At 38.1% G+C, this 12,777-nt stretch overlaps 1 protein-coding gene across 1 annotated transcript in view; it reads right to left on the reverse strand.

Moving 5' to 3' along the window:
• Rhag (Rh-associated glycoprotein) overlaps window positions 1-8,263 on the reverse strand; it is a 28,036-nt gene extending 19,773 nt beyond the window's left edge. Inside the window, 1 exon segment of the mRNA NM_023022.2 lies at window positions 8,017-8,263. Within this exon segment, the coding sequence (NP_075411.2) occupies window positions 8,017-8,236 (220 nt within the window). The 5' untranslated portion in view covers window positions 8,237-8,263.
• Between the last annotated feature and the right edge of the window lie 4,514 nt (window positions 8,264-12,777).

Raw genomic sequence — 12,777 nt, forward strand, 5'->3', positions numbered from 1 at the left:
CTATTTCTCCAGCACCATGCTTACCTGTCTCCTGCCATGCTCCCCACCGTGGTGATAATAGACTAAACCTCTGAAACTGTAAGCCAGCCCCAACTCACTGTTTTCTTTTATAAAAATTGCCTTTGTCATGGTGTTTTTTTCATAGCAATAGAACACTAACAAAGATACTTGTAAAAACCTGTTAAAAATTTCTGTAGAAATTAATGTCTCATTCCTTTCTCATACCATGCTTTCTGTGCTGGTTAACCCATACATATACAGCCACCCAATTAAACAAGATGGATGAAGCAAAGAAGTGCAGACTGACAGGAGCCGGATGTAGATCGCTCCTGAGAGACACAGCCAGAATACAGCAAATACAGAGGCGAATGCCAGCAGCAAACCACTGAACTGAGAATAGGACCCCCGTTGAAGGAATCAGAGAAAGAACTGGAAGAGCTTGAAGGGGCTCGAGACCCCATATGTACAACAATGCCAAGCAACCAGAGCTTCCAGGGACTAAGCCACTACCTAAAGACTATACATGGACTGACCCTGGACTCTGACCTCATAGGTAGCAATGAATATCCTAGTAAGAGCACCAGTGGAAGGGGAAGCCCTGGGTCCTGCTATGACTGAACCCCCAGTGAACTAGACTGGTGGGGGGAGGGCGGCAATGGGGGGAGGGTTAGGAGGGGAACACCCATAAGGAAGGGGAGGGGGGAGGGGGATGTTTGCCCGGATACCGGGAAAGGGAATAACACTCGAAATGTATATAAGAAATACTCAAATTAATAAAAAAAAAAACAAAACAGAAAACTCATAATAAAAAAAAATACATAACAGGGTTGGGGATTTGGCTCAGTGGTAGAGCGCTTGCCTAGTAAGCGCAAGGCCCTGGGTTCGGTCCCCAGCTCCGAAAAAAAAAAGAAAAGAAAAAAAAATACATAACAAAGCTCCTTTCAAGGACAGATAGACTTCAGACACACACAATAAACAGGCTATGGGTTGTAAGAGACAAAGGTAACAATGTAGAGAATTCAAACTTGGCTTGTTCTTGATCCAAAGTTTTCCAAGAGGAAACTTTAATTTTTATTATTTTATACATGTTCTGTTATTTCTTTTTCAAATATAAGGTAAAATATAATTATATCACTTGTCCCTTTCCTATGCCCTATCAAATTGATAGTCTCTTTGTTTTTGATTATTTTTGCTACACACAAATGACTCAAACATACAGATATGTATATACACATGGATAAATATATAAACACAACCTTCTAAGTTCATTACACACACACACACACAGACACACACACACACAGACACACAAAACTGTGACATCCATTACTTGTTGGTCAACTATCCCTGAACATGAGCTATATGTGTCCTGGAGTCCTTGATATACCCAGTTTCACTCCATTAGAGCAAACCGAGTCTTCTTTCTCAGCAGGTATAAATGACAGTTTAATTGTTAACCCTTTTACCCAAATGTCTAGAGTTTCGTTCACTTATCTATTTAAAAAATATAACAAAATAAAATATAAGATAAAGCAAAAACTATCATATCAAAGTTGGACAAGACAAGGCAACAGATGGAAAAGAAGCCAAGGAAGCACAAGACTCAGAGAACCACCCAAGTGAACGCATCTTTTCTGAGTGAATAGCATTCTTAGGGAACTATGTATCAACCATCTCCAAATGGTAAGATGGTAAGATTTGCTTTTTCCTCATTCTACAAGTAGGGGTATATGTATCCATATTCAAAATCTTCAACAGTAGTTCCAAGTAGATAATGTAATATGTTAATATATGCGATTAGTAATTTCAGCATGAATCGACCGAGTCATGGTGAATGACAACAATATCAACATATCTGCTTCCAAGAGCTGCAAGCCTGGTACAAGAAGCCTATGAAATTATATTTGAGTTTCTGAATCTTATTTTACTTAAGATTCACATGCATTTTTGTTATTTGTTTCTCTTTTATTTACCTTTTGACCAGGAAGTCATCCCACATTCCTTTCATTGGTGGTTTCATTTTGCAGTTCATGGAGCATACTTTACAACCTGGCAGGATTTGGTTGTTAACCATAGTTAAGTCATACTAAGCATTTTATCAGTAAGGAGGTATTGTGCACTGGCCATTGCATCCACGAGATGCAGCGTTTGTAATGGTGAGTGAGCTCACATGGTTAAGCATAGACTGTCAGATCTCTCCGGTATAAATGCTCCTTTGTCTTATAAGTAGGAGTGTGTCTTGGCAGTGAATCCTGCAGATGATTTGAACGGAATATTTTTCATTGAACTTCATCCAGTAGGTTCACAATTCATTGATGTGCTTGGTGGCATACATTATTACATAAGTAATGCCAAAATTGCAATTTTCTATACATCTACCATTAATGCCTTTTAAAATTATACTTTCATTTATTTAATATTCCTTTTCTCTCTTTGTCTATCTTTCTCTGTTTATCTATCTATCTATCTATCTATCTATCTATCTATCTATCTATCTTTCTATCAATCACTTACCCTCTCCCTTTCTCTCTCTCTCTCTCTCTCTCTCTCTCTGTCTCTCTCTCTCTCTGTGTGGTGTGGTGTGTGTGGTGTTTGATGTGTGTGGTGTGTGTGGGGTGTGTGTGTGTGTGTGGTGTGTGTGTGTGCGATATGTGGTGTGTGGTGTATGTGTGGTGTGTGTGTGTGTGTATGTGTGTGTCTGTGGTGTGTGATGTGTGTGTTTGTATGTGGTGTGTGTGGTGTGTATGTGTGTACATACCAAAGCATGCAAGTTAGAAGACAATGTGTAGGAGTCAGTTTTCTCTTTTCATCTGGGCATGGAAATCAGCTGTCAGACTTTATGGTAGGCAAGCTACCTGGTGGAGCCATCTTTCTTGCCCCATGTCACTTTTTGTATTTAGTTACAATTCTCCTGTAGGGCTAATTTTCTGCCTTCTTCTCTGTCTTCCTTTTATAGAAAATTCCAAGTTATTAATTTGATCCTCTTTCCGTTTCCACTGCTATCTACTACTTGTTCATTGCTTATGTCCTGATCTTGCAAAAGAAAGTGAATATTCTCTGAATAAATGTAGGAATAAATTACGAGATGGCAATTTGAAACATAAGTCACAGTTTTATATATCTTGATATTCTGAAAAGTCGGAATAATTTTGAGTGCTGTGTAAATTCTTTGGAGTTTTATACCTCCGGTGTTTCACAAAGGTGGGTTGTACTTGATTAGATAGATAGATAGATAGATAGATAGATAGATAGATAGATAGATGGATGGATGGATAGATGGATAGATAGATAGATAGATGGATGGATAGATGGATAGATAGATAGATAGATGGATGGATGGATGGATGGATGGACGGACGGACGGACAGACAGACAGACAGACAGATAGATGGATGGATAGATGGATAGATAGATAGGTGGATGGACGGACGGACAGACAGACAGATGGACAGACAGACAGACAGATAGATGGATGGATAGATGGATAGATAGATAGGTGGATGGACGGACGGACAGACAGACAGATGGACAGACAGACAGACAGATAGATGATAGATAGACATCTGAGTGCTTGGGAGACATGCTCAGACAATCTGAGAAGATAAAACTATTCTCATGACAATTTAAGATGATTTTTTCACTGCATCAATGTTTCTACCTATGGTAAAGACGTCATATAAGCCTCTGTGTTTTTAACAGAAAGAAAGCAAAGTTAAAAGGTGTCAGATTGTTCATGAAGGATTCTGTAATGAAGTAACAAACGTTACTAACTTCATAAATTAATGACCCTCTCCTACATGCCAGTTTAATGTTTTAATGTTTAATGTTAATAGGTGTGATGTAAATATGTGTAACATGCTTCTGAAATGTAGTGACAGAAGAAACAGCTCTTTTTGTGCTTGTTGAGCTCTGATCTGAATTAGCATCTAATGAAATGGGAGCTAAGTGCTATATGGGAAGAGACTGTCCTGTGACTTAGAATTCTCCCTTGAGTACTTAGCCGACATCTTCTATAAACGAATAAATAATGGCTACCATTTCAAGTAACAAAGCTGACTTTTGATGTTGTTTTGTGAGGAAACCTTCCAAGCTTCCTGAAAACCTAGAATTCTAAATACAAACTTAAAGATTTGTCTCCATTACTTTAAACTTACTGATTGCCTGTGACTTCTCTGGGACCTTTTAGTAAAATTGGTGGTGATGTAAATAAGAAGTAAGTAAGTATATACTTTACAATGAGGTATGTTCAACATTTATATGACATATTGAGTCACTACGGATTTCAAAAGAATAATGTGTTAAAAGTGCAGAATGGGGGTTGGGGATTTAGCTCAGTGGTCGCAAGCGCAAGGCCCTGGGATCGGTCCTCAGCTCCAAGAAAAAAAAAAAAGACAAAAAGTGCAGAAGGTTCGAAATTACCCACGGATCCTTGATCCGCTCAAAGTGAAAGTAAAAGATTTTAGTGTAGTAAAATATCACCGGTGTGGTTTAAATGTCAATTAGGCACTAATGCCTTGATATTTTCAGTCTCTTAATAAAGTAACCAATCCTCAAATGCCGTTGTTTTTCTTTTTTTGATTTTTTATTGGATATTCTATTTATTTACATTTCAAATGTTATTCCCCCATTCCCTCTTTCCTGGTTTCCCCCTCAGAAGGCCCCTATCCCGTTACCACACCCACTGCTTCTATGAGGGTGTTCTCCCACCCACCCATTCCACCCCTCTCCCCGACCCCGCCCTGGCATTCCGCTACAGGCATTGAGCCTTCACAGAACCAAAGGCCTCTCCTCTCACTGATGTCCCTACAAGGCCGTCCTCTGCTACATATGCAGCTGGAGCCATGGGTTCCCCCCATGCTACTCTTCAGTTGGTAGTTTAGTCCCTAGAAGCTCTGGGAGGTCTGGGTGATTGATATTGTTGTTCTTCCTATGGGGTTTCTATCCTTCTTAGAAGGGGAAACGAAATACTCACGGGAGGAAATACGGAAACAAAGCGTGGCATTTTATTATCGCCTAACACACACACACACACACACACACACACACACATATATATATATATACATACATACATACATACATACATACACACACACACACACACACACACACACACACACACTCTTCCATTAAGACTTCTTGAAGACACAGACTATGCCCACTTTGTTTGAACTATTTACTGCCTATTTCATAAAGCATAGAAAATTCTTTACAGAATCAGAATAATGAATATTTTCTTACTATATTATAATACTAACAAATTCCCTGCTCTTAGCAAATGACATGAATGTTGTAATTGTTAGCATATCTTTTAAAAATAGCATTCTGTAATTTAGTAACAGTAGGAAGTTTAGTTACTTGGATGGAGGCATAAAAAAGTCAGGGAAGTGAGCAGTTAAAATTAAAGCATGGCTGTGTGACTATGGGTACTAATGATGTTTGAAATCTAATATAGGAAAATGTATTTGAAAATATTTATGAGCATAATGACGTTTCACCTTTTGCAGAATTACATTTCCAACACTGAAAAAAAATAGCATTTTGTGATATAATCACCATATATAAAACATATTACATATAAATGTTCCATGTTCATGAAAATCAAGGAAAATTAATATACATACCCATTACCTTTATTTACATAGTTATAGTTATGTATATGTGTTTAGTGAGATTTAATATGTATGGGCTTAGAAAACTGCCAGTATATGTTCAGTTAGTATTAGCTCCCATTGGCCTGTACACTAAAAGCCAGAAATTAATCAACTATTGTTTAGCTAGTGGATAATTAACATTTTTCATTTTTCATTACTTTTGCCTCATTTTAAACTGAAATTTTGCTTAGACCTCAGGCTTAATGTTTATTTCAGCTTCAATCATGGAAGTTATTAGGTTCTTAAAGTCTTTATATAATGTTATTTTAATAACATTAATGTTAGAGAGTATTTTCGGCAGCTTGATATTTATATGACTTGCATCCTCTTGCTCCCATGTTCAGTAGACAGTGTTGTCTCACTATAATGAGGTTGCAATTGTCTTATCTTTGAGTAAATTTTTATACTGCATTCTTGCTGCTTAAAGAATTTATTCAATGGGTGAATGACTAAAACGTACATTATGCATTGGCATAAAAATTTGAAATAATTCTATTTCTTTTATTTGTCTCTAAATTTAATCAAGTATAGTATTAAATGTCTATGAAGAATAAAGGTATCTGGGTTCAGAATGTGGCCTGCGATCCTGACTCTACCCTTAATTTTGAATGTTGTACTTTACTAAGTCATCGTTGGTCATAACTCATCAATGAGAAAGCTTACACTACATGTACTCCTGAAAAACATAGACATGAAAACACTGTTTTAATATGTTTAGAGAGGTATCATAAACAATAATTACAATTACCATTTCAAATGACTTAAAGCTTTAAAGTTGATTGAGCTTCATTTAAAAATGTAGAAATGATGGTCTTCTAGTTAGTATCTCTCTTGGAAGATGAGCTAATGTTGGCGTCAGGCTCCTTTAGTAAATGGTCCTTAGCATATATTAACAATATCATAGTCTGATTTTCTGAACTGGAAGCTCAATTGCTCTTTTCCGTCAGTCTCTATTCCCAATGAAGGATTCTATGTTTTAAATCAAACGTTCACCATTTTCAATAAAAAACTATCTTTTTTCATAATATTACATGACACAGAGTATATAAATTAAAACTCCAGTAACTTTATTTATCAGCCTAAATGTATTTTCTTTTCTTTTTTATTGGATATTTTTTATTTACATTTCAAATGTTATCTCTTTCTTGGTTTCCCATCCATAATCCCCTTATCTCATCCCCCCTTCCCTCTTCTATGAGGGTGCTCCCCCACCCAACCGCCCACCTCTTCTCCCCTCCCCTCCCTGACATTCCTTTACACTGGGAGGTGGAGCCTTGACAGGACCAAGGATTCCTCCCCACATTGGTGCCCATCAAGGCCATCCTTTGCTACATATGCAGCTGGAGCCATGTGTCTATCCATGTGGACTCTTTGGATGGTGGTTTAGTCCCTGGGAGCTCTGTTTGGTTGGTATTGTTCTTGTGGGGTTGCAAAGCCCTTCAGCTCCTTCAATCCTTTCCCTAACTCCTCCAGTGGGGACCCCACTCTCAGTTCAGTGTTTGGCTGTGAGCATTCACCTTTGTATTTGCCATGCTCTGGCAAGAACCTCTCAGGAGACAGCTATATCAGGCTCCTGTCAGCATGCACATCTTGGCCTCAGCAATATTATCTGGGCTTGGTGGCTGTGTATATATGGGCTAGATCCCCAGACTAAATATCTTTGCTTATATCTAATTGGATCATAAAAATACTAGGTTCTTAAGGTTTTTTATATAATTTTATTTTAATAACATTAACGTTAGAGAGTATTTTTGACAGCTTGTTCATTATACTGCCTTGCATCCTCTTGCTCCCATGTGCAATAGACAATGGTGCCTCACTATAATGAGGTTGCAATTGTTCTATTTTTGAATACATTTTTATACTGCATTCTTGCTACTTATATTTATTAAAGATCCAAAGTCAAATTCTGGCTCTCCTTTCTTCACTCCATTTTACCTTTATCGTTATTGTACAGAATTTGCCTTTGGCTCCTTCATTTGAGGATGGTGACCAACATCTTTATTTCTTTTTTTTTTATTTTTTTTAACATCTTTATTTCTTACAGAGTGAGTAAAGAAACCAAAAAAGCAAAGATGGTTATTTAGTGTTAGGAATGCAATGAATTTAAAAAACATAAATTACGTTAATTTTGAGCTCTTTATGCTGCCATTTGAACAAACACAGATTCTGTTTAAACACTATCACTGTAGACAGAAGACAAGAGTGTCCTAATGGGAATATATAATGCCCACGACCCTCATAAATAGCGTGCAATTCTATCAACACCTCAAAAATGTAATAACAAATATTACCATATTTAAATATTTACAGACAGACCACAAAGAAGCAGAGTAGTATAAGAAGTAAATTGCTTACTCACAAGGATACAACTGAAAAAATTGGTCCTCTTTTGCTGGACTTGAGGCATTCCCCTGTTGGGACGCATTCTGCTGGGCAGCAGCATTCTGCTGGGAAGCATTCTGCTGGGGAGCACTCTTCTGGGAACCATTCTGGGATGTCTCATATTCAACAAATAATGCAAATGAAACAATCATAACAACTTCCAGGCTTAAGGCTATGAGAGAGAATTTGAACCTCATGACTGTGGCAAAGGACAGAGTCGCAGTGAGGGCTTCACAGGCTGTGCAGTGTTGATAAGAGCAGGAGACTGCTCTGTGCGGGAATTGGGTTGCACATTCAGAGCTCAGAGCACCCCAGGGACACTACACTTGTACTAAAAGAAAAAAGAAAAAAGGCAAGACTCATTAAAATGTTCCACCACTGGAGATGCTAAATTCTGTAGTGTAATTATTTCATATGTTGAAGAATATACTATGTACATTGGCAGAAGCTCATGTCCCATACAATGTAGAATGTGGGAAACCAAAAGATATGCTGCATGTGTGTCTAGTATTGTATTTAACCTGATTCAATAGACACTTCTTCACGGCTCACTGGGCCACTAGGCTCTATATAAAATGCAGATTTGAACAAAATATACAATGCACTTACTAGTTTCCTTGAAGAGACCAGGAATTTACTTTAGGAAGTAGAAATATAAAGATGTAGTTGTATGAAAAGTCAGAGGGATGAAAGAATATTTACAAGACATATTTAAGATGATTAGAGGAGTTCAAATTCTCACCATAGTGAGTGATGGACAGAATTGGAAATACTTAGGGTTCCTGTTAGATTGATATGTATAACATTTAACAACTGTATAGGCATTGAGTTATCACAATATACCCTATAAAACATAAAATCAAAAATTAAGGAATGTAAATGCTACTGTTACATTTAATAGTAATTAATATGTCTATGGTTTATTAAAGTATTTAGAGAATATACATTCTATCAAAGCATAACTTTACTTTTAATATACTTTATCTTAAGCTAAGATCACTAACTTATAAAGTTGAATTGTTATTGCAACTTAATGGACTTTTTCTCTAAAACCTAGATGAAACAGGATACACCTTAGAAAAACACAGTATATTTAGGGTATGGCAATTTGTTAAGCAAACCTGGAAGATAGTAAGATTAGGAGGGAGGAATGGGTGGCTGGAAATAAATATGTATTATTGATTGTCTGTGTAAGCAGGGGTGATGCATACAACATTGAGGATGATGGTTATTATCTCGTTGGCTACAAAGAATATATAGCTCATTAAGAACCAGCTTTGCCAGATGATTTTTTTTAACCACTTACACTGTGTCTTAGATACTGTTCTACTGCTGTGAAGAGACATCATGACCAAGGCAAACCTTATAAAATGAAGCATTTAATTGGGAGCTTGTGGGAAGCAGACAGGAACGGCCATGGGACAGTAGCTGACAGTTTTGCATCCTAAATTGAAGGCAGAGAGAGATACATTGAGCAACCAAGGAAATGAACAAACCTCAAACTGACCTATTCTGGGGACAAGATTATTTCTCTTTCATGCTGCGTGTCTAGTATCAATACTGTACTTAACAGTATAAAAATGATCATTAAGAAGAGCTGAACTGGTATGGATTTGAAGAAGAGAGTAGTCTTGATGGTGTGAGTGAGGGAGGAGGGGTTGCCTGATTTAATTAATCCATCATTTCTATACACGTGTATGTGTATATGTGATTACAGTATATACATACACTGTTATAAGACTCATAATCTAATATATCATAAATAAAATACTGTAGCATCTTAGCAGTAACTTGACTATTGTAGGTTCTGTCACTGTTCCAACAACAATGGCTTCTCATTACTATGTCCATACCTGGAGTAAAACTGATCACTAAACTCAAATCAGGATGCTTGGAAGGACCTGAGATCTGGCTGCAGGCAAGCAGGACAGTGTGGGTGGAAACACTGACTGCTTTTTCCAAAAATCTCTCTCTGAAGATGTAAAGAGAGCAGGCCAGAGGACTGGGGTGTACTTCAATGTCAGATGTCCTGAAACTCTGGCTAGTTCTCTTCTGATTCTTTTTAATGAGTGAGGTAAATCTGCCAAGTATCATAAATTAAGTAGCCAGGTTCCCATCTAGGTGAAGGGTAGCCTTCGCCTGTTATGTGACTTTAGGAAAGTGAGAGTATTACTTTGTTTCAAATCATGAAAACATGGAAACAGTTAGAAGTTTAATTTTCTTTTGCATATTCCTATCAACAAATTATGTTGGAATTAGCGCCACCGGAGCGCTAGCACCCTCTCTTATTCCACCCCCAGTGACTGCAGTTTTCATTTTGATTGTAGGTTTATAGAAGAGTTGCAAAGATACCAAAGAATTTCATGCCACCTTTCATTCATCTTCTAATCTCTAACATGGCATTATAATTGCAATAGTACAATTGGATACGAACAGAATTACACTCAGATAACACTTTTAGTAACTAGATTTTCTTTCTAGCACCTTGTTATTTTATTTTTTCTGCTCCAGAGTGCAAACCACAGTTCCACAAACCTACTTATGGTGATACTTTTTATCAATCCTTAGAGAATTTCATATACTGTATTTTATTGTATTTAACCAACCCACCTCCCACCCCTAATTAAATTCCCCCTTGATCTTCTTTTACTTCCTCACCCTGCCTACCTTTGTGTCCTCCTCCTCCTCCCCCTCTTCCCCCCCTCCCCCTCTTCCCCCTCCCCCTCCCCCTCCCCCTCCCCCTCCTCCTCCTCCTCTTCCTCCTCCTCCTCCTCCTCCTTCTTCTTGTGATTTATGTTCTGCATGTGTTTCGGGCGTGGGGCTGTCCAGTGGTATGTGATCAGATCCTGAGGACCACAAACTCACAGAGGTGTCTGAGGCTCCTCTCATGTAGACAGTTCTTCAGTTTCTGTTTGCCTTTGATATACTATGGGCATATACATGTAAAGAGGAAAATCCTAGACCTTCTGTAGGATGTGGCCCCACACCACAGTTGGGGCTTACCTTACATTTCTCACAATTAGTGTAGGTTTCTGGGTGTTTGGTTTGAGTGTCCCTGAAGTGAGTGCCTTCTTTGTCAGGTGACATCAGAAGGAACATCTTAACATTTGCACGGTCTTGCTGACATTTATTCAAATTACTTTGTTAAAGTAGAAAGAAGTTTTGTTTTTTTTAAATTTTTTATTAGATATATTTCTTTACTTACATTTCAAATGTTATCCCCCTTCCCGGTTTCCTGTCCATAAGCCCCCATTCCCTCCCCTTCCCCTCCCTCATAAGGCTATTCCCTCCCATACATCCCCCTTACTGCCCCCCATATTTCCCTGCACTGGGGGTCCAACCTTGGAAGGACCAAGGGCTTCCCCTTCCACTGGTGCCCCAGCAAGGCTATTCTCTGCTACATATGCAGAAATTTTGTTTTAAAAAAAGTCTGCCTTCACAACCTTTCTCAGAATAGTAACATGCCAAGAATATTCACTATCCTAAATTAAACTAAAGGGTAAAGGGGCAGGAACTGCTAGAGAGTGAGAAGGTGGTGGAGATAGAGGGCAGGCACGGACACTTGCTTCTGGTTTCCACAGATACCCATCTGATTAGAAACCTGGCCGTTGCCTCATGGGAGTACTCAGTTTACATGGAAGGGAAGCCATGTACTGCAGAGGTGGCCTTGCCCAAGCTGCTTTTCAAAGATAAGGGTGGAACTGAAGGGCTTCCTGGAAAACGAGAGGTCTTTACTTTTGTTCCTTCTAAAATTTAGTTTCATTTTTAACCACATTTCTCAATGTGTCTCAGTTTGCAGAGCCAAGGCTTTGGAATGGTTCAGGCATTTGATGACACTGATAACAGCTATATCAGCTGATACCTGTCAGGCTCTTTACTTTTGCTAATCCTTAAAGCAGTTGTGCATTGGGTTGCTGAAGGATTGCCAGCTAGACGATTCCAGTACCTAACTTCAAAAGCAAATCATTCTTGCTTTAGAACTGTTCATGTTTTTTTGTGAACAATTGAATTTGTTGCATGTTTCAGGTATTATATCACAGAAAAACCAATAATTATGGCAATTAGTCTGATCTTCATATTTATGGTCTCTTGCTGTATATTTGCATACAAATATGTTTTCATATGCATATGACTTGTTTGAAAATATAAATCTACAGCATTGTTCTAAATCCATTAATTTTATTATTTTTCCCACTCTGAACTTGACTCATAAGCTCTGACCCTCCTGCCTCAGCCTCTTCAGTAACTATGGTCATAGGCCTATATTGTGACATCTGGCATCACATGTATGTATGAATCAAACCCAGAGGGCATGGTAGGCGGTCACTTTCCCATTGTGCTATATCACCCATGCAAGGCTGTATACCTTCATAAATTAGTGATAGAGTTTTGAAAGGTGATAAAATTATACCTTAATGTGATTGAATACTATATATTGATATTTTAGTAAAAAGCTGCCAAATAGAAAGAGGACATAGGATCAGTAGATATAGGATTTGACTAGCATGCACAAAGCCATGACTTTGAGCCCAGAATCACTAAGCCTTACTCTAAACCACCACTGTGTAATCGCAGCATATGGAAGTAGAGGCAGGAAGGTCAGAGGTTCATCGCCATCCTCAGCTACTTTTTGAGTTCAAACCTGCCTGATGTGCACAATGGGCTTTCCCAGACCAATAAGAAAAACCAAAATTGTTACTGTTTTATTCACTATAGCAAGGAAACAGATCCAATATAG

The sequence above is a fragment of the Rattus norvegicus genome, chromosome 9 (assembly GCF_021556685.1).
Source record: "Rattus norvegicus strain SHRSP/BbbUtx chromosome 9, alternate assembly SHRSP_T2T, whole genome shotgun sequence".
NCBI classification, from domain to species: domain Eukaryota; kingdom Metazoa; phylum Chordata; class Mammalia; order Rodentia; family Muridae; genus Rattus; species Rattus norvegicus.